Consider the following 23,764-nt stretch of genomic DNA (forward strand, 5'->3'; position numbering starts at 1 on the left):
TCTGCACTGAGCATGGCTCCTCAGGTTCTCATTGATCACGTGCCCCGAAAATAAAAGTCCGGTATCCAATACTCTTTCAGGTCAAGAATAACTTTCTAATGAAAAATACTAACTTTTCTGTAAGGCATTCTAAATCTGACATAAAGTAGCCAAAACTGATTTAGGAATCAGGTCGTGGCGTCATCTGTGGTCTGCTACTGCAGTTCCTGTTTCTGGACACTGGTGTGGGTGGTCTGGAGGGACACCAAGCCTTGAGTGTGCCTGTGAACACCCGCGGTTTGAGTTGTCAACTCCCTGAGCACCACCACGGAGTCTGGGGGAAGCAGGGTCACAAGAGGGCCTTTAGCCAGAGCCTGTGCTGCAGCATGACGACCCTGCCTGCCAGGGACCCAGGGGCAGGGCCGAGACCGCGCGGGCACTTACCCGGTGGCAGCACGGGCGTTCTGTGAAGCACATGCGTCCGGCGAAGGTTCATGGTGCAGCCGGCGGGGCCCATGAGGTGAGCCTTCCACGCCTGAAGTGAGAGGCATGCAGTGTGGCAACCAGGCCACCAGAGGGGCCACCAAGATGACCAAACCAGAGGCAGTTACTACACATGGCAGTCTCAGGGGGTTCCCGAGCTCTGGGTGTGTCCTGCCCTGAGCCCCTGAGCACGATGATCCCAGAGCACCCGTGACTTGTGAGCTTCTAAGATACTGGCCCGCACGTCACATGCCTCCTGACTCTTGCATGGCTGAGCACCATGTGCTGAGGCCGCTGTCACACATGTGCGATGATGCAGGGGGGAGGGGCTGAAGGAGGCCCTGCCAGCAAGGAAGCGGGACCTCGGTCCTACAACCAGTAAGAAAAGGGTGCTGCCAGCGCCTGGAATGGGCCAGGAAACTCCTCCCCAAGTCGGGCCCACAGATGACAGTGTGGCCAGGCCGACACTGTAAGTGCAGCGCTTTGAGACCTCGAGCAGAGGACCCAGCCAGGCCGTGCCTGGACTTCTGACCCGCAGAAACTGTGACAGAATAACGGGTGTTCAAGCTTGTTGGCGGGTGGAGACTGGTTAAGAAAATATAGAGGAAACAGAGGAAAAAGGAGCATAGCCTGCTGCTGCCTCACCACGTGGCCTGAGGCAGGTGCCGTCCCCTCCAGGCCGGAGTTGGAGTGGTGGCGGGGGCAAGAGGGGCAGAGGTCACTGCAGATGCCAGCACTGCTCAGAGCAGGAGGCTGGCTGGTCTCCACAAGGAGGGGGCTGGTCGCCTAAGACAGTGGCAGCACAAGGTGACGACAACTAAGCAGAGCCACCTAACCTCTAGCTGAACAGGGACCGAGGAAAAGTGCACACATTTGAGAGCTGCCTACATGTAAGGAAAAAATTAAGCCATTAAAAACCCTTGTTCTGTAAGAGGAGGGATAGGGAGCAGGGGCAGGCTGGCAGCTTCTGCCTGGTCTTCTCTGAATTGGCCTCATTTTACAGACATCAGAACCATCTAAGTACCTTATATAATTGCAGAACTTGATTTTGAAAACTGCCAGGACCTGCACATAAACTGAGACAATGAGGCTGAACTGTCACTAGCCGGGGTACAGCAAGTGGAGTGACTCCAGTGCCCTGAGGCAGATGCTGGAGCCCACGTCTCCAGGGGGCAGAGGGACAAGAGGAGCTGGGGTGGCCAGCGTCACCCTGCCCAACGACCGGGGACCCTGGGGCCGAGACGTGCCCACTGTGTGACGGCTGGATGGGCATCTCTGGGGGCTTTGGGAACTAATTCTCGGGAGGATGGAAAGAGACTCTGTCCTGAGACCCATGGGGTTAAAGCAACCCCTGCAGCTCAGACTCTGAATCAGCAATGTCATTGTGAACTTTCATGGATTTATCTCGACGTTTTCCCGGCTCTGTCTGCAGAGAGGCTCAGAAGGGTACTGGCCCACAAGCACAGAGCACCCAAGGGGGTCACAGAAGGTCATTTCCAGTGAAGGGAACCAGGAAGGGAAGGCTTGGTCGGAGCCAGGAGGCTCTGCGTCGCCAGGGCCCACTCACACTGCCAGGCGCCCATCTGCAGAGGCCCCACCGGCCAGAGGCTGGCTCATCCACACACTGCGAAGCACTGTGATGCCCACACAGCTGAACATATCCCATAGCCTAAAGCCATGGGTTCACAATGATGCTAAGATCCAGACAAACAAATAAGCTACCGCCAGAAGATGCTGGGCACACAGCTAGTTATTCTGAAAACTAGCTGACAATGGAAAGGGAAGGAGTAAACCTTCAAGTACCTCCCACACACAGCCAGACCCATGGCCAGGAGGGCAGAGCCGCCTCCCTGAGAGCTCACAGATGTTCTGGGGTGGGGGGCACGGCATAGAAACCTGGAGACAGAGCTCCAGAACCACCTCTTCCTGACACCCTGTCTCTGCGCTGGCCCAGCACTATAGCAGCCTCGATACCGACACTCGAGGTGCCTGGTCGCCACCCCCACTTCAGCCTCTCCCCCAGTCCCAGTCCCACACCAGCCCTTTCCCACATCAGTCCCCTCCCCCACACCAGTCCCTCGCCATGTCAGCCACCGTCCCACGTCAGCCCCCTCCCCATCACCCCTCACCTCTTCTCCGGGGCTGAAGTTCTCATGGCACAGAGGACACCGGTTTGCCAACTTCTCTGATTTGGCGGCTGAATGAATTTGAACGAAACAAGGATTTCTGGTTACTCCTGCGGGTCGTTGATAGGGCACCAGTGGCACTGGCAGACGTGGGACCTGACCCCCAGCCCTGCATCTGGGCCCCTGGGGATGACACAGTTTGGGGTCTCGAGGTCTGAGGGCACTCACGGTTACAGTCTCTGGTTTTGACGTGTCTGGGCAGCTCCTCCTTTGAAACAGCCTCGCTGCAGCGGTAACACCTCCCAAAGCCGTCCTTCTGGTCACACTCGGTCAGCAGGTGCTCCGTCAGGCTGGAAATCTCCACCACCTGCAGAAAGAGGACATGCCACGTGGCTAAGCGCAAGGTGGGGTGCTGTCCCGGCCCCTGCGAGAGCGCTGCTTCCTGAGGCAGACGCCTGCCTGTCACCTCCGTGGTCATTTAGGGTACTTTGCTGAAGACCCCTTCCCTGCCCGTGCTTGTCATGTGACGCCAGGAGCATCTGGAGGCCATGGCTGGGGCGGGCAGGGGATGTGAGGGTTCACCCCACAACCCTAACCCTAACCTGAACCTGAAGAGCTCAAAGGCTCTACGTGAGGCCTGGGGTTCCATCCTGGCTCTCGGCCGTTTCTAAGAATATGCTGGAAACACAGGAAGAGACCCTTTCGCCACTGGGACACCTTTGCCAGGAGCAGCTGACATGCACCCGAGAGCTTCACCCCACAGACTGGCGTACTGCTCAGGAGAGAGGGGCTCTCAGAGTGGGATCTGTCTTCCGTGCTCCCCTCTGCAAGCTGGAGAGCCTTGAGGACAGACAGGGGAGGGGTTCTCTCCTGCTTCTCCTCCTCTGTCTGAGCAGGGCCGGCTCCATCACAGGAGATGAACGATGGGGGTGCGGGAAGCCTGCCTGAACAGGATGTGAAAAGTCTTAGCCCTGAAAGGGACCAACAGGGAGGACAACATTAAAACAAAAAGCTCCCGCGCGTCAACGAAAACGCTGGACACGGCGGGCACCGCACATCCAAGTGTGTCAGGGATGACCACACATCAGTGACGATGAGACAGCCAGTTCAAGAGCCGGCGAGACACCGGAAGTGCTTTGCAAAGAGGGAGCAGCAGGCCAACAAGGGACGCGGCTCCCCCTCAGTTTCATCAGGAAAGCGAAATGGGGCACACGGTGGGTGGCACGGCTCTGCAGGGAGGGCTCACTGGACGTGGGCCACTCTGTGACCCCACGAGGGCCCTCGAGGTGTGCACCCAGAAAGGTGCATCCACACGCACAGAAGATGCACACGAGAGAGGCCCAGCAACGCTCTTCCTCAGTCTCAACCCCGCCACACGCAGGGAAAGGATGGATAAACTGTACATTCAGACAATGGAATGCCGCAAACAAACCCCAAACGCAGCACAGGAGTCCACTTCCATAAAATTCAACAAGCAAGAAGCAGGAATGAGGACAGTGAGGAGTGGAGGGGTCCGTGGGGTATGTGTCCTGGTGGTGATTACTCTGAGGTATCTACTTTGTGCTAATTCAGGAGCTGAAACACCTACGGCGTGTATACACTTACACATGCGTTACACTTTAAAAACTAAGAAAAATCAACCCCAACTAAACAGAGTGCTTTACATTCAATGATTCCCCCCAGCTTTCCTCTGAAAACACTAAGGCTCTGTGCCTGACCTGTCTGCAGTGCTCGCATCTCGTCAGCATGAGGCAGCGCTTCCAGTAGTGGAGGTCCAGGCCTTCTTCTGTGAAGGACTCACTCCTCTCCCCACAAAAAATACACAAACTGAAACGAGACAGAAAGGTCAGAAGCCAGGCCCAGGTTTAGGCTGGCCATCCCCACTCCGCACGCTCGCAGGAGCTTCGTGACCTCCAGACCACAGCCAGTAGCCACGGTCCCGGTTCCGAGTGGGCTGCAGCTGGACCTGGAGGCAGGGCCACACCTCACCAGAGGGTCCTCAGGGACGGCCGGATGGCTCCTTATTACAGATGTAAAAAAAGGCTTCACCATGCGGGCGTCTGAGATAAACTAGCTTAGGATCCCTCTGAATTCTGTCAGTGTCATCAAGTAGAAAGGATATTTTAAGTCACAAAAAAAGAGTAGACTCTGTGTGTGTGTGTGTGTGTGCGTGCGCGCGCGCGTGCGCGCACGCTTGCACTCTGTAGCGTTTGACTCTGCAATCCCATGGACTGTAGCCTGCCAGGCTCCTCGATTCTCCAGGCAAGAATACTAGAGTGGCTTGCCACTTCCTATTCCAGGGGATCTTCCTGACCCTGGGGATGAACCTGCGTCTCCTGCACTGCAGGCAAGCTCTTCACCACTGTACCACCAGGGAAGCCCTGAGTAGACCAAGACCTTTCTCTTAAATTCCTCGTAGATTTGTCTCGGCCACTGGACAGGAAAAAGCATTTTGCTCCTGTAAAATGAGCCTGACTATATTCAACACCCTGTGATAAACCATAATAGAACAGAATTTGAAAAACAATGTGTATACATGTGTAACTGAGTCACTGTGCCATACAACACAAATTCATACATTGTCATCAACAGCACTTCCATAAAACATCAAAAAAGTTTTTTGAGTCTGTGACAGGCCTTTTGACAAATAGGCTGTTCACTTCTGTCGGGGAAGAAAGGGAAGGTTATCCTGACTCAGCTGATGCTGCCTGGTTTGGAGGCCTTTTCTGAGCTTCTGAAGTCACTGAAAAGAGCCGATCAGTTCGCGGAACCCTAATGAGCCGGGAGAATATTATGTCTCACAGTGCTTTCATGGTTGGTCCCTCTAATCACCCCACAGTGGGTCAGAGGTGGCTCTACTCACTTGTCTAAATAGTGGTTATCTGGAATTTCTGGAGCGTTTGGTGGGGCCACTTTCCTTTCTTGAGTGTCTAAAGAAATTAGAAAGTGATTTAAGTAACTTTTTGTAGAAAACTACTTTCAAAGTTTTAGTAACCAGCCGGATATGAAATACAGTTTAAAAGTACAAGTTAGTAACAGGCAATGCTTTACACTTGGCTCTGCGGCGTCTGGGATGAAGATGTTTGCTGAATATACAGAGGTGGTTTCAATGCAGAATTTTCATGATGTACATTCTACGTACCCTGGTTCTTGGCCTTTGTAGCTTCACTCTCTTTTTCCTAAAACACAAAGACAGAAGGCTCAGGTCAGGCGGCTGCAGTGCCTATGAGAGTCTATCCAGGATGCAGTGTGATCCTCAAGAGTGACCTCAGGGTCTGAGGCAGAATTTCCATCCGCAAACAACACATTTGTCTGAAAGAGTCGCCCACACTTGACCTTACACCATCTCCTTTGTCCTGCTCCCCCATGGCCCCTCCCTCGGGGCTCCTGCCCTGTCTCCACGGAAACCAGTCTTTGTCAAGGCCACTTAACTCTCCTCTGGGTCACCTGCTCACCACTGGTGTCCCCCGTGGGACATTCTGTGGGCTCCCAGTGGCATGTGGCTCCCCAGCCCGCTCCTCTAGGCCCTTCTTAGTTGGGCTCCCAGGGTGTCCCCTGCTCCTCTGGGACTCAGTCCACCCCATCTGTACAGATCCTGAGGGTGCCCTTGTCCAGTTCCAGGCTGGACACCCACCTCTGTGCTCATGACCTGAATGTCTGTCCTGTCAGCTGGCCTCTCTGCTGCTCAGAACGTACTCAGGCCTCTGATGTCACGTGAACGTGACTTACCCAGACCAAACTCCTGCTCCCACCCCCCCGCCCTGTGCTCCCCCCGTGCCCGTGCCCTCGCAGCCTCTGGCGTGGAGCCCAGCACAGTCAGGAAACTTGGACACGTCACGCCTCCCTCCTCTCCCCATGTGGCCTGGCCCCGGCCCATCAGCCAGCCTGCAGGCTCTGCTTTCACACACCTGGATGCCTGCCCTTGTCACCACCTCAAGCACAGGGGCCAGAGGGACCCATCATGCCCTAGTAAGGGATTCACTTCTGCTCAAAAGCCCTGGTGGCTTCTGTGTCAGCATCCAGGAGCTCCTCCCACCCTAGGCTTTCCTCTCGCACCAGCCAGTCTGCTCGACGTGAGCTGCTAGACCTGCCAGCCTGGGCTGCCCCGGCCCAGGGGAAGGGAGTCTCTCGAGGGCTTGCAGTTTGGCTGCAGCCTGGGCTGCCCTGGCCCAGGGGAAGGGAGTCTCTCGAGGGCTTGCAGTTTGGCTGGAGAGCAGGGATGGGCCGGCCCCCGATCCGTGGCCTGAGTGCATGCACAGACACTGTTGTGACAGCAGGAATCACAGTTTACCTGACAGCGAGGGACTTCTCTCAAACTTCAGTTCTGAACACAAAACCACACAAACACTATTCTGGGCTAGGGACAGACTTAATAGATTGATGTTGAACTTGCGAATGGGGTTCACATGATTTATACATGTATCTAGAGAAGGTAAACTTATAGATGGGTTCTAGGTAATGGTGGGTTAGTACACTTTGCAGGGAAACAAATTATGCCAAAAGTGAAATTTTAGTTATAAATTTTACCTTAATCTATGCTTTGAACAGATTAGAAAACTGATTAATAATTTACATCTTTTCCCTAAAACTCAGGAGCAATCAGGCGATTTAAAAATATTCTGCCATTCTCAAAAGTTTTGGAGACAGCTGGTGGTGGTGGTGGTGGTGGTTACACAATGAGGTGAATATGCTTAAAGGCACAGAACTGGAACCTTAAAAATGGTGAAAATGGTAAAATTTATATATATTTTATAATAATAAAAACTAAAAAAAATTGTCATCCTCCTGTGAGACGCCATGAGCAGTCATCTCAGGACAAGGACAGGGGCCCATGCAGTGTGGTCCTGGGGCACCTCTGGAGCCCAGGAAGGGTGGGTGCACTGCGAGTGCTCAGCAAACACTGAAGGACAGAGGAGCCAGTGAGGGTGCTCCGGGGGAGGCGGGGGATGGGTACCTTCGTGCCGTGACCACAGGGACACAGCCTGTGACCTCAGCAAGCCCCCACAGGCACTGTGACAGGGGCCACGGTGGCAACATGGAAGGGGCGGAACTCGGCCACCTCCAGCTCCTGACCTCGTGTGAGCACTTAGCTTTCTGCACGGTTTCTTCATCTGTATCATCGTGCTGGGAAAAAGCAGCAGCAGCCTGGCCTGCTCCAGGAGGCCTCAGGGGCTGCTGACTGTCCAGGAAGGTCCCTCATGGGCACGGGCCTCCTCCCTGTTCCCGCCAGGTGGCCGTGTTTCTGCTCTTTTCATGGATTCTGACGCGCCAGCATCACTGTCGCCCTCCGTCACAGGCACTTCAACACGTATTCTGCCATGCTTCCTTTCCTTTTCACCATTCTTAGCCACTTATTATCCTTTTTTACAAAGTGGCGGTCAGAGCACTTCCCAGGAGACCTGCTGTGGACACAACTGGGGACTCCTGGGCTGTGTAACCAGCTCAGATGCCCACGCCCTTGCTCTCTTACTGTCACCTGAAGGACATAACCATGAAAGCCAGGGTGATGACACACGTGTGTATGGGCTGCTGAAGCGAGCGCATGACGACACACGTGTAAATCACAGAGGCAGGCCCTTCAGAAGGGACACGATTCTACGGGACCAAATGCCGTCTGATCCCCTGTGCACGGGGACTAGGGCTTCCTGATGGGAACATCTGCCTGAAACCTTCTGCTTCCTGCACAAGGCAGGCAGACCTTCGAGTCAAGCTTATTTTCCTCCTTAGCCTCTGAAGGAGGTGAGGACCTGTGGGTGGGGGACCTGTCCTCACCTGTCCCTCCCCCCTCCCCCAAGCTCCTGCAGGCCCAAGTGTCCTGTCTGCTCTAAACACAGCCAGGCCAGCAGTGTGCTTCATCCCCGATGGGAATGAAGAGCAGATGATTCAGCAGGGGATTCCTTTTATTTCCCCCTGAACTCACTGAAGAAACAGCAAAGAATAAAGATGTCTGTTTATAGAATCCCACGAAAAGCAGACCAAGCTCTCTGTTCATCTACGTAAGGAAATAATCGCTCACAGGATTTTGACCGAAAGCAGGAGGGGGAGAGACAGAGACTCCTGCCGACCTGGACTTCGGCCTGCATCTCCTTTAGGGCCGCCAACTGCCCTTGCAAAGCTCTGATTTCTTCTTTCTTTCGTTTTTCCGCTTCTTCAGCAGCAGCTCTTTTCTGTGCCTGGTATGGAAAGATTTTCCATTAGAATCGATTTTTAGGGTAGCCTTCGGAACTGAGTGATAAGCTATAGCACATATGTCTCTTATACATTACAATCCTCGCTAAAACATTTGAATAATATACCTATGATTAAGAGAAAGATCCACTAGGTTCAGCTAATAAATGTTTACTGTTTTTACTGTTTTATTTTTAATTAAATATAAAATGCTTTACTTTATACTAGAGCCTAGTTGGTGAACATGTGCTAAATGTCTCCTATGGATAAACCTGAGGATGTCCTCACATGAGGCCACCATCACCCCTGTTCACAGACACAGTGGAGGAACCAGGACCAGTGTCTCCTGTGTCCATGCAGCTCCTTGAAACATGCGTCAGTTTACTCTGGCACCAGATTACTTCTTAAACATGGGGTCAAATCATAACTTTGGGAAGTTAACTCACCCTCATCTCGGCATCTGTGGGTCTGCCATCTATTTTGGCAAACCCCTCAAAGATCGTTTTGTAGAGGACGTTCCTGCGGGTGGTGCTGTCGTCGGGCGGGAGGTACTCTAGGACGAGAGCCCGGTGCTGCGCGTACAGGTCCAGGATCATCCCCACGGCCGCCTCACGCACCTCTCGCACCCTGTGCTCCAGGGCCTGCACTGAAAACTGAGAAGAGGGCCGGGACGCGCTCTCGTGACTCAAGTTGTAAAACAGCCACGTTTAGTTTTTCTGGCGTAGAAAAAACATAGTGTTAAGTCGCTCAGTCACGTACGACTCTTTGCGACCCTATGGACTGTAGCCCACCAGGTTCCTCTGTGCATGGGATTCTCCAGGCAAGAATAGTGGAGTGAGTAGCCATGTAGCCATTTCCTTCTCCAGGGGATCTTCCCAACCCAGGGATCGGACCCAGGTCTCCCACACTGCAGACAGATTCTTTACCATCTGAGCCACCAAGAAAGCCCAAACACAGAGGCAATATAAACACTTTAAAAATAAAGAAGACATTGCCCACAGAATTCCAGCTACTAAGATGCAGACTTTCCCTCACTTATTTTACACTGGAACTTGTGTATGCAATTATCGTTTTGCTCTTTCCTACTTCAGGTAATAAATGGCAGTTTTAAAGTTACATCCTCCTGTAAACTAAGCATTACAAGGCGTGTCTGTTTCAGCTCTTTCTAAGAAACAGAGCGCTAGGACCACTGCACAAGCCCCCTTGGAAGTCTCTCCAGCTCCCTGCCCCTTCCACCTGCCCCTCCCCCTCCCGAGGCATCAGTCCCTGAAGCTGGAGGACATGAACCCTCAGACGTTCTCATTATGTGTGTGCCATGTGTGTGCACACAGGCTTTTGTTTGACATCATAAATGGGCTTCCCAGGTAGCTCAGTGGTAAATAATCTGTCTGCCAACACATGACACAAGAGATGCGGGTTTGATCTCTGGGTTGGGAAGATCCTTTGGAGGAGGAAATGGTAACTTGCTCCTATATTCTTACCTGGAGAGTCCCCATGGACAGAGAAGCCCAGTGGGCTATAGTCCACGGGGTCACAAAGAGTGGGACATGACTGAGCACACACATACATAAATGGCTCACTGTGCGTATCATTCTGACACTTTATTTCTTATTCAATGTTTCTTTTTCAGGATCTGTGTGTGACCTTGAAGTAGATGAAGGATCTGATCCATCCATCCTAAGTGCTTTAGGATCACACGAACCTATCACAACATACCAACGTTCCCATATATAATGGCCTTTCAGGCATCGGTCTCTCACTAGCTGGGCTTCTTCACTTCCTGTCTCCACCAGCACAGCCAGGTTTTACCCTGAACCTTGTCATCCTCAAACCCCGTAAGAACCTTGAGATGTTCTGACTGCAAGGAACCCGCTACCCGCTACCTGGGATGGTGACCTCCCATCTCCCCAGCCCACTCATCTGTGCTCCCTCCCATCTGTCACCTCCCACGAGGTCCTCCTGCCCTGGGGGGGTGGGTCCATCACTGAGTCACCCCGGCATTCCTGTCCACTCTTAAATCTGGGGTCCCCTTCCTGTTCTGTGTTCACCAGGTGAAGCAGAAGGTGCTGCAGGCTCCAGCACCCACATGTGTCAGAGGAAGCAGGGACGTTCTGAAATCATGCCTCTCCACCCCACCCCCCACTGATCTGCAGCTAGCACTCCCCAGACACCCACGTGCTGCAGCCACCAGCTTGGGCCTGGCTGTGGTGGCCACCCCAAGGCGCTCACCCGCATCACACTGTCCACGGTGAAGCCTGCACCCTCCGTGCCCAGGTCCCGCAGCAGTCGCGCCAGCAGTGCCATCTGGCTCATGGCCAGGTGAGTTGAGGAGTTGGCTTTCAGCGGCTGGACCAGGTAAGATGGGATGACCTGGAGAGACTTCACTTCCTTAAACAAGGCTATCTCCTAGAGAGACCAACAGCATCTGCTAAGTTTTACTGGAAAATGAGAGGGGTTACTGATTGCTAGTCGCAAAGTAAACACTGAGGGAAAAAATGGGAAATAAAAGATGACAGTGACAGATGACGGTAAAGTCATTTGTCTGTAAGCGCCTATTTCTTTTTAAGATATGATAACAATTAAGAACAAAAGCCTGAATCATCAGAAATAAGAACCATGATCACTTAGAGATGAATTAAAGCTTTACAGAAAGTGTGATTAAAACCTTAGTTTCTCTTCTCAGGCTCTCACAACCTTAAGAAAAATATTTTCTAATTTCTAAAATTCTAAAAGAAATTAAGTCTTGCTGTAAGAACCTCCATTTCAGTATTTTTAAACTTTAGCCAAGCGTGTAACAGGCACATATTCAGATGGACTGATCCCTGATGGGTTGAGATGAAAGAGGGTAAGTGCCTCCACACGCTCTACTGTCTCAAGTATTTCTATAATTAAGATATTCATCACTTAACTAGCCAGATGCAAGGCAAGAAAAAATGATAAAATATTAAAGGGAAAGACAGAAGAAATGATAAAATATCGATGAAACATGAGCTGTACAGACAGAAGCCTGTTTTGGCCGGTCTGTGGCCACACCACCCAAACACCTTCTCATTCTGGCAGCACCGCTGGCTCTGCCTCCGGGCCCATGAGTGGCTGGAGACCAATGGGGAGGAGGAGGGAGGGGAGCCCCCGAGAGCAGCAGAACACTGACCTCCCTGGGAGACACAGATGCCGCGCACAAGGGGCCGCACATGGCCACACGGCGTAGGCCGTCGGAAGCTGGTGCAGTACGGGAACGCCTGCACACGGAGGGCGCTCAGCACCACTGCCGTCCTGGAGGTGAACGTGGCTTGGAAACAATTAGGGGCACGTTCAATGCATCCTTTGAAAGAGTTCCCCCAAATAACGCCCCTCACTCATTTTCCCTGAACGTTTTAGTTCATTAAATAAAACAAGATCGGTGGTTCTTCCTGGTGGAGAAACTATGGAAGTTTTGGCTTCCTTCCCTAGAAAGCCGGCCTGCTCATGGCACTGGGTTCACGTTTGGAGGAGCTCACAGACACCCTGCACCTTAACCTGAGGTCTCCTGGCCCAGATGGATTCCTGACAAGAGAGCAAAGCACACTCCTGTGCTGCCTGGCTCAGCGTGGGCCCCAGACTCCCAGCTGCTCACATCCACCTTGGCTCCCCCAGTGCCCAGGCGAGAGGAGGCATGTTGGTGGAAAGAATAAAGGCACTTCATCAAGACTGTGACCTGTTTATTATTATTTTTAACTCCACTTTTCTATTCTGGTCTGGCTCTCCATATATTTTTATTTATTAAAATTAAAAGCCTATGCTAAATAAGAGAAACAAAGAAAAACTGTACATTGTAGCCATGTTTAAGGCAGCATTTTGCTGGGTCAGAGGAGAAGGAAGTTATGATGGTGAATCACACGGCATAACCTATGACTGGCTTGAACAGATGGGACCTTGTAAGGTACTATACTAAGAAAGCCAAGTATCTCCGGTTATGTGTTTATTATTGATGGCTTCAAACATCCTGGGGAAATCTGTACCTGAATAAAATTAGAAGCCATAACCCGGAGGCGAGCAGAAGAGTCTCCAGTTCTCGTGAGCAAGACAGGAATCGTCCTCTCCACACAGTGAGCCGTTTCAAGTCTGCCCAGTTTGTGTTTAGGAATATACTGTGTAATTATCATTTTCAACAGTTTCAAAGATGCCTGAAAGACCTAAGAAAAAAGTGAGAAACACGGATAAGCCACTCAACTCAATTCCACTAAAAAGAAACATGAAATTTACTCTCAGTAATCAACAGGAATGTTACACTGAAAACTACACGCTGTCTGAAGGACTGAAAATGGCCAACTGCCAACTGCTGTGCACACAGTTCCCTGCACACGGAGGGCACGGGCTCATCTCTGTGTGTTATGAGGTCTCCGACACCGCCCCTTGAGACCGAGGGTCTGACGTTTCTGCTGAACTGCATAAGGTACTGTGTGAATGCAGACGATGGTGTAACTGGGGATGCTCATTCTTACGGCCCTTTCAGAGTTAGGAAAGTTCACTGGTAACTCCAAGCTCCTCAGGTGTTGGGAAGATCAAACGTGAATGTAGCGTGAACAGTACGGCGGCCAGGCCTCTGTGCACACAGGGCCAGAGGGCACGGCCCATGGGAACAGAGCCCAGGCTCCTCGGCGACCGGGTTTCTTACTCAAGGTCTTCATCCCTAGTGACCTTGTGCTTGGTGATGACAGTGAGTGGACCAGGCTGCTTCCCGGGACACCCTGACCTCCAGGGGATGGCCCGGCAGCTCTCGGCAGACATGGGGGCCCCTGTGGGGTGGCAGGACTCACTGGGGTCACAATGTCGCGGATGGCTCTCCTGACGAGGAAGACGGCGGCCCTCAGCGTGCTCTTCAGGTCCTCTTTTGGGGTGCCCACGGGCGTGTCCGTCAGCTGCTTATGCAGGGTGAGGAGCGCGTCCTCCCGGTGCGACCACGTCTTGGAGTAGGCTCCGGCCACCTGGGAGGGCAGGGGGCGGCCTTCAGGGTGGGCAGTCGGCCCTGTCCCCACCCTAGCACCCCTGGCTTTGGTTTGTGTCAACAAGACACAGCTTTTCTAAACACAGGACCTCCACCCTCTGGGTACATGGGTTTGGAGAAATACTGCTCCTAGCATGGAAAGTTTTAAGTCTGTGTCCATTAAAACACGGACAGTATTAAAAGCTCCAACAGGAGAACTTCTCGAGGCTAATGACGCTCTGGTATTTTCTTTGCTCTGCTGTCCTCGACCCTGGAGCCAGCAGTGCTCCGGGCGGGAGCTGGGTCTGGGCCCCAGGCCTGTGAGCACCGCAAGGAAAGGCCCTGGTTGGGATGTCCCTGGTGGTCCAGTGGTTAAAAGTCCACCTCTCAGTGCAGAGGACACAGGTTCAATCTCTGGCTGGGGAGCCAGGATCCTCCATGCTGTAGCGCGTGGGCAAATAATTAAAACAGAAAAATAAATAGAGAGAAAGGCCAGGCTCAAAGGGACGCCATCAGGAGACCTGAAATCCTAGCTGATGCTCGTGCTCTCCCACGTGATGACTGATCATCAGGACGTTCCCACTGGACGGTGAGGACAAGGGTGGGACCGGCAGAGGACCAGGAGCCCTGTGGAGCCGCACACCCCACCCGCCATTGGCCTCTTTCCTTACCAGGGCCTCTCCTAGCACGTCCACAGCAGAGCTGGCTTCCCGCAAGGCCTTCTCCGTCAGGGGCTCTGGCTCGCCTGCGGTGTCTGCCCTTTGAGCCTCGTCGCCGAGCACATCTCTCCTCTCTGCCTCGGAGACCGCCGCCCCGAGCTGCTTGCGGGTCACGGGGAGAGGCCGTTCATCGTAGGGCAGGGAATCAGGCTGTGGGAGGACAGGGCAGCTACAGGGCCTGGCGTGGGGTCCCCCCCTCGCCTGCTGATCCCCGTCTACACCCATAGGCTGACTGCCTGGGACATGTCTGGTCTGAACGATGGTATTTTACTGAAGTATCAGTCTCGTCAGGTTAGAATAATTTATGAATTGGGTGTAACTGAAAAAATCAGACAGGAGTTTCTATTCCCTTCTAAGCTTGTTACAGACCTAATCAACAAGCTATCTAGATTCTGCCACAATTACTGCTCACCACTAGAGATTTCAACAGCCAAAAGACCACTAGAGTAAAACTTATTACATTCTTCTTCTGGAAAGACCTCTGGTATTTTCTCAGTTCGTTAGTTTACTTGTAACTATCAAGCCTCCTCTGAACGCATCCATTGTCCAGCAGCCCTGCACTAACACACGTGGTGGAAGCCCTGGGTCCTTCTGTCACTCCTTCCAGTGCCTGCAAACCTGCGGCCCTCAGCAGAGGCCTCCCGTGGCCTGTCCTCAGTGACCCACATGAGCAATGAGGCTGCCAGGTGATGAGGCCGGTCTAACCAGGGTAAACCTGGGGCCTGGGGATGGGCTCAGGGTAGGACAGATTCCGCCCACCCTCCCCCACCTCCCCGATGGCAAGATGTCCAGACCGGAAGCTGAGGCCCCTGGGACAGGTCCAGCCCACTGAGAGGGCATCCGGAACCAAGAAAGCGGACCCGCAAGATAGGAGTCAAACCTACCCTGAAACCCATGTGGACTCTTAAGACTCCCAGTTATAAACACCAGTAGCCCATTGGAAACAGGCTTTCTGCCATCTGCCACACAGGCAGCTCTAACAGGGATGGCCTCGTACACGACTTGTCCTGAGATCCCATCAGGGCGGGAACCTCACTCATTCCCAGAAACACCCTCTCCCACACTGCAGCACGTCTTTGCAGAGAGCAGCAGAGGCTCAGAGGAGGCAGTCTTAGTCACTGGCGGTGTTCCTGAATGCAGGGCGGGGAAGGAGGCCCCCTGCTTTTGTTCTCTGATACACTCGTTCCCCAGGAAAGCCCCCACAAGACACAGGGCCTCCATGTCTGCCCACGGAGGGAACCTGAGTTACCTACGTGGGTCTTGGGAGGGGGGTCAGTGGCAGGAGGTGGCCAGTCCACTGTGGGACGCTGAGGAGACACGTCCAGGCAGTGTGATGAAGGCTTCTGAAGAAAAGGGTCCGCAAGCCGGTTTTCTGACACCCTTTCCTCTGGCTGTGGCAGGGAGCGCATGGGTGGCTGGTGGTGGGGGCTGCTGGGACAGGCCAGGGGCTGCAGGGGCAGGTCGAGAGGCCTTCTCATCTGGGGGAAAATGGGCCGTTCAGCTCCCAGTGTCCCCGCCACACAGACCCCACCTCGTTCCCCAGGGGAGTGCTGGCTTGAGAAGACACAGGTGGAAGCCGCACTAACAAGGCCACGTCACGGCCCCCGACTGCCTGATGTTACTGTGTGGATCACTCAGGGGACGCTGTACCAAAGCAGGGTGGCTGCTCACAGAGTGGGCGCTGCAGCGTGGAGGCTGCAGGTGGGCAGGAGCACCCGGGTTGGACCCACACGGCCGGTGCTGGTCCCTGTGTGTCTGCAGAGCAGGCTACTTCATGTCACTCTAACAAGTGCAGTGGGCTCAGCTGTGGTCGTGTGCTGGGCTGGCGGAAAGTGCTTTAGGCAGACGACCACATCTCAGGTTCCTTGTTCTCACCGCCATGGAAACAATGGGGAAACTGAGTCCCAGGGAGGATGAGGAATGAGTTTGAGACCACAGAGTGGGGCGGGTGGAGTGGGGCCAGGAGCCAGCAGTGACAGCTAGAGCCTGCACTCCCTGTGCTATCCCCTGGGCACCAGGCCTGTCTCCTGGCCTGGAACATGGGTCTGGACATGGGACCCTCCCCTATTGGCCCGAACTCTCAGGGGCCCCTCTCCCTGTGCTTCCCAGGACCACATGGGTGGGGCTGCCACCAGGAGACACAGCCATCTGCTGGGAGGCTTCCCCGCTGACCTGCCCCATGTCCATCATTGGAGTCCTCCTGCAGGAGCCTGTGAAGGCTGAGCCCCTGATGCCCACCCGTGTGGATTCGGAGAATAGCTCTCCCGGCCCCCCAACTCCGGGTCCTGCTGCAGGCCCCACCCACCAGCTCGGCGTCCACCAGCTCGTGCAGCTGCAGCTGCTCATACACGCGGCTGCGGAATCGCTCCATCTGCTGCTTCTTCTCCTTGGCCAGGTCGTAGTCTTCCTTCTCCACGGCACAGCGCTTCTCCACCTCGTACCTGCCCAGGCGCTCCCCTACCTGGAGCACACAGCGTCAGCTCTTGTTTCACAGACTTGCTCCCAGCGCAGAGACCGTTTCAAAGTTAACGGTTCGAGGACGGTGTGGGCGACCAGCCTCATGTCCGGGAGACGGGGGAAGGGACACAGGGAATGGAGGGGACTGGCCACGGTCGCCTGCAAGCTCACAGCGGTTTAAGCATCTCAGCTTCCTGCTGCCTTAGATGGCATGCGGCCCTGAGGAGGGCTCTGCAGGACTACATGCTCGTGGTCTCTCTCATCTGCTTACACCCCTGAATCCACGCTAACCCTGTGGCCTTCTGAGGCCTGGCCCTTCTCTGGGCAGGTGCCAGGGTAATCAGACACAAAGCCTATCGCGGGTGGCAGAGGAGCTGTTTCCCAGAGGCAGTACCTTCTGCAAGTCAGCGATGGCTTGTTTCAGCTTCTTGGCGTAGTCATAGCGCTCCTTCTGCACGGCCTCACGCTTCCGTTCGTCTAACCGGCGGATGATCTGTGCCACTTCTGGGTCCTGGTACATGTCAAAGGCTAAGTCGTCTAGTGGAGAGATATAATCAGACTTCCTACAGGAAAGAATAGAATATTTTAGAGCCAGTTTTAATCTACGTGATACTGCAGGGGAGGTGCTCTCCACACACTCAGGGCTAAAGATGGGAGATGCCCGCCCCTATGGTATTTCCTGCCAACAAACCTCATTTACTCACTCTCTCATCTATCACCCGCTCATTCATTCTCATTCACTCACTTGTTCATATTCACTCACTCGTTCACATTTGCTCATGCACTTACTCACTCACTCACTCATCCACTCGTTCATTCTCATTCACTCACTCAGTCACTCACTCATTCACTCACCTCTTTCCCCACTCATTCACTCTCTCACTCATGCACTCATTCATATTCACTCATTTCATTCACTCATTCACATTCACTCTCATTCATTCACTCACTCACTCATTCAACAGATATCTCAAATGCAGACTGTGCCCAGCTCTGCTCTGGGTGCTGGGACATGACAGTGCACGAGAATCAGCTCCTGAATCATTTGGAGACTTGGGAAACCAACATCAGAGCCGGCCACGACTAGGCCCTGGCCTTGCAGAGGCTGATTTGGGGGGACTCAGGCTGAGCCCAGGCTTCCATTTCATGCCACAGTAACAGTGACAAGTGTTAAAGATGCTACCACTGGGCTTGTACATCAAGGTGTCCAACTGTACACCATCACCCGGTTCTGCAGATCAGAAAGATCCTTCCTGGAATAAATGACCCAAACATGATCTAAATGACTGGTTTCTCATGAACTCTGACCTCCATTCCTTCCTCCTAGTTCTATGACAGGACAGCAGCTCCTGGGCCTGATGTCTAGAACCATGACACCGATCTAACTCCTCAACAGAAGAGTTAGGGACGTGGTTCAGAACCTCCCCATCTGCGGAATCAGACGTAAACACTTCCTGTTAACTTTGGCTCGGGGGTCCTTATGTGCTGGGAAACTTATTAAAGATGTTATCTGTCATAAGTTTAGCTGATTAATGATAAATTCAAGCAGGACAGGGGACCACGTCCCCTTTCAAAATCATCCTATTTCTGCATGCCTTGACTCAGGTACTGGTGGGCATAGCAGCAGGCACGGTGGCCGTGGCACCTCTGTTAACCTCAGTGGGGACTGACCAGCAGAATGTCTCCATGTGCCCAAGGTCACAGTGACTATTTTTACCTAAATACATACCATATTCTCAAATCTAACTTGCTCTGCCCTGAAGCTCCAGAGATGAAACCAACACTTCATTCCACCATAGAACCCTACAGAGGTTGAGATGATGTTGGAACACCCAGCGTCAGCAGTGCCCACCACTCACAATGCCCCAGCGGCGCCTGTGGACTCAGCCTCAGGTGTGGCCTGTGACCTGCTAAGACCTCACTTCACCTTCAGGAAAACCCTGGGTGGGGGCGCAGCAGGACAGGAAGCTGCAGTCTGCTGTCCCCCGTGGCTAACTTGAAGAAGAACTGATTTAAACAGAAGTCACCATTCCCCAGAGGGCTTTTATCAGAGATACTGAGCCATCAGTGAGCTTGGTCATCTCTGCTCACGAGGGCAGAGCCGCAGGTGGTGCCACCACGATGCTGAAGGAAGCGGAGACGGCACCTGCTGTCAGTGCCCGCCTCCCCCAGGTGCTCCTCATGCCAACCTGACAAGGGGAGGCATCCGCGTGGCTTGTGTAGGTGGGATGGCTCACCCTGCACTGTGCCTTCTTACACACTGAACTGTAAGCGTGGCCTCCACTCCAAGGCACCACGCACACCACCACCTGAGGCGACCCCTGGTCCGCCTCTCACTCAGGCTGCGGGGACAATGAAACCCAGGCCTGTAGGGGCTGGGGAGCTCTGTGGGGACGGGTTCACTGTCTGCCGGGCGCATGACTGGTATCGCCGTGGCTCCGAGTGACAGGCTGGAGAATCGACCCCACATCTGATGCAAACAGAAGAGCCGGCTGTTCTGACCACGTGCCCGTAAGCATGGAGTGACACACACCACAGGTCATGGGCAAACACCATCTACTAATATCGAGGCATCTTATCTTTTCTAAGCATCTTATCCTTTCACTCTTGGGGAGCTGCTGTCAGAAATGGGGCCCTGGGTGTCATTTTGAATTCCTCTCTCCTTAGGCTGGGTGCTGTTAGGCAGGGTGCTGAGGACTTGGTCCCAGAGAGGTGCTGGGACACAGGGAGGAAAGAGCTGTACCCTCAGCTCTGCCCTCCAAGCCTGACCTGCTAAAGAGGCAGCAGGATGGCTAAGTCTTGCACAACTGCGTGCATGAAGAGCGTGGAGAGGCGCTCGGGAGAACCTGGAGACGGGCAGAGGCGTGCAGGAGAACCTGGAGACGAGCAGGTCTCATTCCCTTAAGGACTGAAGCTCTGAGCAGAGGGAGGATGAAGCTCAGTAACTGACAATCTTGGTCAATTGTTCCGTCTATGAATTTACCTGTGCCACTAAAACATCAAAGGATGGCTGACGGCTCTTTTGTTTGGTGATACTGAACCACACAGGAAATGAAGTCCTCTCTGAAGGGTGCTGAATGAAACGTGCTAAACAGAAGGGTGACCTTAATCTGCAGTGTATTCACGACAATCCCATCAGCGACTTATTCAGCTCCAGACTGCGCTTTGGGGCCCCCGAGTCCAGGGTCCTTTAGAGCTGGCTTCCAGGGAGGAAGTCCCAGAAGTTTACGGCCTGGGGCGGGCGGGGCTCTTACCCAGAGCAAGTTCCTTCAAGAGCTGGGTCCTCCGCATTGTGCCCCAGGTAGTGATCAATCAGCTTCTCTCTGGAGGTCTGTGGGGGAAGTTCCGCTTAGTATCTCAGAGGAAAAGGAACAACATAAAACAAAGGGATGATATGATATGCAGGGGCTTTGGTGATCCCGTTTGCTGGCGGGACAACTAAACTTCTCGAGCAAAGGAAAGTTTAAAACAACAGCTGCTGAAAAATCACCTGCGAGCTGGTCACTAGACACTTCTGTGAAAATTTATAGGATGACACTTCTGTGACAAAAATGAATGACCCCTCCTTGTTAGAAATAAATGTCTCTCTTTAGGAATGAAACTTCCCAGACTTACAATATTGCTTTCATCACCAAAGTCTGCAGGGTCTCCAATGATATTTACTGCAACCAAAGCAACCTAAGAGAGAATTCACCAACAGAAATTAAGTATAAATGTTAGACAGGACTTAACCCCTTTATAACACTCTGATTCATCCTGTCATCAAATGGGATGATGTACATCTAAATGCACTAATTGCAAAATCTCATGCTAACGTAGAATTATTAATGATTTTCAAATTACATAATATTCTAATGTTGAAACAAGTAGCTATTTTAATGTTTGAAGGATGTTAAAACAGTAACAAAGTTTCAATGCAGCCTTATATTGAAACATCCACCTGAGTTAAGAATGGGATCATATCTACCTGATGGTGGTAAGTTAGACAATGAATGAAAACCGACATTAACGCAGCTCAGTTTGTCCGAGGCAGTGATTCTCCCATGACATGCCCCTGCCCTCGAGAATCACTGAGGCTGAGCTAAAACCCAAGGAACCCCTGGTGAACAAGGAGAGGAAGTGGAGGAAAGAGACGGTTCAGAACTCTGCTGTCATGCATGGACAAGGCACCTGACTCTGTCTCAGACTCTCCTCCAGCTCACCTGCTCAGCATAAACTCTGACTGGCTGGAACACTTGCGTGCCTCTGGAAGGGGCAAGGAGTGTTATAAATATCTGCTTCAATTAAAAAGACTGCTCTGATGCCTCTGATTTCCACTGTGTTAATTATGCCAAAGCAACAGAAAGGGAACCAGAGAGATTCTGGACTGCATGCCACATGAAATCACCTTCCCAATTTCCATCAGGGGATTTACCTTACAAAAGTCTACCTAGAACAGTGTTGTCCAATAGAAATATGATGCCACACAGATAATTTTAAGTTTTCTACTTGGCAGAGTAAAACAAAGTTTAAAAGAAACAGATAAAATTGATTGTAACAATATATTTAAACTTAATACATCCAAAATGTCTCATCTTGTTACTGAGTCTGGGTGACACACACAGCCCATGCCCGTGGACCAGTCACGCCCCCAGCATACACGGCCACATGTGACTGGTGGCCCTGAATCGGAGGAACAGCTCCAGCGAGCCTAGCACTGCCCCACAGACAGCACCCTGAAGGAAGAGTGCAGGTTCTTCTATGAGGGGAGACACCACTGAGGGGCAGGCCCATGCGTCTCACCTGGTTATACACATTGTACTTGTTGACGTGGTTTTGGTGAAAGATGAGCTTCAGAAACTGCCCCACTGCGTCCACATACACCGACTTCAGTTCCCGGGCTTTGCAGCCTGTCTTCTCATTGTCACAAAGAGACACGTAGCTGGAAGAAAGAACACACCTATGGAACCACGTCGGTGCAGAAACGCGCTGTCCTTGGCTCCCAGTGAATTCCACAGGTTCCAAGGAAAGTTAGGCTTGGAATGAAAGAAAAAAAAACAAAGCCTGGGCAAAGTCCAGAAGTCAAACTCTAAACAGTGTTCTCCAGACAAGTTCTGCATCTGAAAAGCAGCCTGAACACGACCGATCAGCGGGAACGCTGCTCAGTGAACACGCTTGGCATGCAGCAGGTGTGCACAAGCTGTGAGATCCGGACCCACACGTGAGGGTGTGAGCAAGCACCACGGCAAGGGGGATGCCGCAGTGTTTACCCACTTTGAGGCAAAACTGTTCAGGCTAGACATCCCCACTATACACGCTAAATTCCACCCTTACCCAAGCCTCCGGAACCGCTCTGCTTGATACGGGGTGAAGTACTCGGGCAGGCTCTCACTGATGTAGAACTCAACTTTGCTGGGGATCATGTACTGATGCGCGAGCAGCTGCAGCTTCCTTATTCGACAACGCTCCACCATCTGAAGAACAATTTCTTGTGGGAACTGGCAAAACCTGAAAGCAAGCACAGTCCTGTTTTCCTGCAGGATCACCATGGAGGGTTTCAGGCAGTCCCCAGCCACACGTCCAGGTAATGGGGCAGCTCTGTGGGTTCTGACGCTGCAGGGGCCCTGGTCCTGGCCCCCTAAAAGCCTTCCAGTCACAGCTGGAACTCAGAGTGGGGTCTGCCGGGCCCCCAGAGTGAATCAAACTTGGAGCGGCTAGTTTGTGGTTTGAAATGAAACCCAAAGTTTATCATGAGATAGACACACAAGATAAACAAGAGGCTGTCCAAGTGAGCCAGAGGATTTCCTGCTGGAACCCACACACTTGGGGAAACCCCTTGCTTTATAGAGTCCTGAGTGGAGTGAGCAATGAGCAGTATGTCCTGAGTGCCTCTCACACTTGTTTCAGCAGCCTGGAGGAGAAGCCTACGGTTGACCCCACTGGAGCGTCAGTTTTGCTCAGAAGGCACACAGCCGTCAGAAACCTCAATGCGCAGTACATGATCATGACCAGGGAGACAACACTAGGCTTTGACAGTGGGTGGGGCGTGTGCCGAGCAGGCCAGGCTGGGTGTGCCCAGCAGCAGGTGTCCAGGGGCTACTGGAGCCCAGGAAGTCCTGAGGATGGGGCAGTAGGCAGGGCCCCTCCAGCACACGTCACGATGCCTGAGAGCACAGTGGTGACCTGGCGGCTGGCCCGCATGGCCCTCTCCTGCCTCTTCTCCCAGCTGCCTCACTACACCCCTCCAGACAGCTACACACACATGCCAGATGGCCCGGGGAGCCTCCTGTGACCCATCCCTGCTCTCCTGGCCCCATCTCATTTCTTAGCTTCCCCCTCAGCCAACATCACAGGTCACTGACCTCCACGAGGCCGAGTACGACATGCACCTGCCGGTCCTGACCTGGCCCTTCCTGTCCTGTCTATGCCCTGGGTAGGGTTCCAGGCTCCCTTCCCTATGCAGACTCGCCGTGCGTGGGGCATACGCCTGACCCCATGGCTTTGAAAACCTCCCCTCGGGGAGGAACCCCAAGCACACACCACCCTGAGCCTGAACTTGTGCACCTCACAGGTGACCTGACACTGCACACAGGCATCCGAGAGGCGTGAGACACCACACAGACGAACACGCTCCCCGCCCAGCTCCCCGCCCCGCCTGCCAGCCTCCTGCCCGTCCTGACAGAAGGAGTGCACAGGGAGGAACGTTAGGCTGAGCAGATGGGGCTCTGGGCACTTCTGTGTTTGGCTGAGAAAGTGGGGCCAGTGACGACAGACAGAACACTCTTATTCTGGGGGTGAGATCCCTGGGGTTTCCTAATACTGAGTTTTCAAAATTGCCACTTTTGTTAAAAGAGACACATGTGGGGCAGGACAGCCAGGAAATGGGGAAC

General features: G+C 53.1%; 1 protein-coding gene across 3 annotated transcripts in view; it reads right to left on the minus strand.

The window, feature by feature from the left end:
* The window catches only part of CEP104 (centrosomal protein 104), a 40,660-nt gene that overhangs the window by 2,791 nt on the left and 14,105 nt on the right, over window positions 1-23,764 (minus strand). For 2 of the 3 annotated variants that reach the window (XM_070385102.1, XM_070385103.1), the window contains exons 3-21: window positions 22,209-22,382; window positions 21,678-21,816; window positions 20,511-20,573; window positions 20,150-20,226; window positions 17,290-17,458; window positions 16,744-16,899; window positions 15,692-15,916; window positions 14,391-14,588; window positions 13,553-13,720; window positions 12,755-12,928; window positions 10,986-11,162; window positions 9,203-9,409; window positions 8,654-8,761; window positions 5,731-5,767; window positions 5,452-5,518; window positions 4,307-4,415; window positions 2,817-2,955; window positions 2,592-2,659; window positions 424-514 (exon numbers count right to left, since the gene is read on the minus strand). In XM_070385102.1, coding sequence (XP_070241203.1) covers window positions 424-514; window positions 2,592-2,659; window positions 2,817-2,955; window positions 4,307-4,415; window positions 5,452-5,518; window positions 5,731-5,767; window positions 8,654-8,761; window positions 9,203-9,409; window positions 10,986-11,162; window positions 12,755-12,928; window positions 13,553-13,720; window positions 14,391-14,588; window positions 15,692-15,916; window positions 16,744-16,899; window positions 17,290-17,458; window positions 20,150-20,226; window positions 20,511-20,573; window positions 21,678-21,816; window positions 22,209-22,382 — 2,546 coding nt within the window. The remainder of the gene's footprint in view (window positions 1-423; window positions 515-2,591; window positions 2,660-2,816; window positions 2,956-4,306; window positions 4,416-5,451; window positions 5,519-5,730; window positions 5,768-8,653; window positions 8,762-9,202; window positions 9,410-10,985; window positions 11,163-12,754; window positions 12,929-13,552; window positions 13,721-14,390; window positions 14,589-15,691; window positions 15,917-16,743; window positions 16,900-17,289; window positions 17,459-20,149; window positions 20,227-20,510; window positions 20,574-21,677; window positions 21,817-22,208; window positions 22,383-23,764) is intronic. The other variant, XM_070385104.1, reaches the window with a different exon arrangement.

The sequence above is a fragment of the Bos mutus genome, chromosome 16 (genome assembly GCF_027580195.1).
Source record: "Bos mutus isolate GX-2022 chromosome 16, NWIPB_WYAK_1.1, whole genome shotgun sequence".
Taxonomy (NCBI): domain Eukaryota; kingdom Metazoa; phylum Chordata; class Mammalia; order Artiodactyla; family Bovidae; genus Bos; species Bos mutus.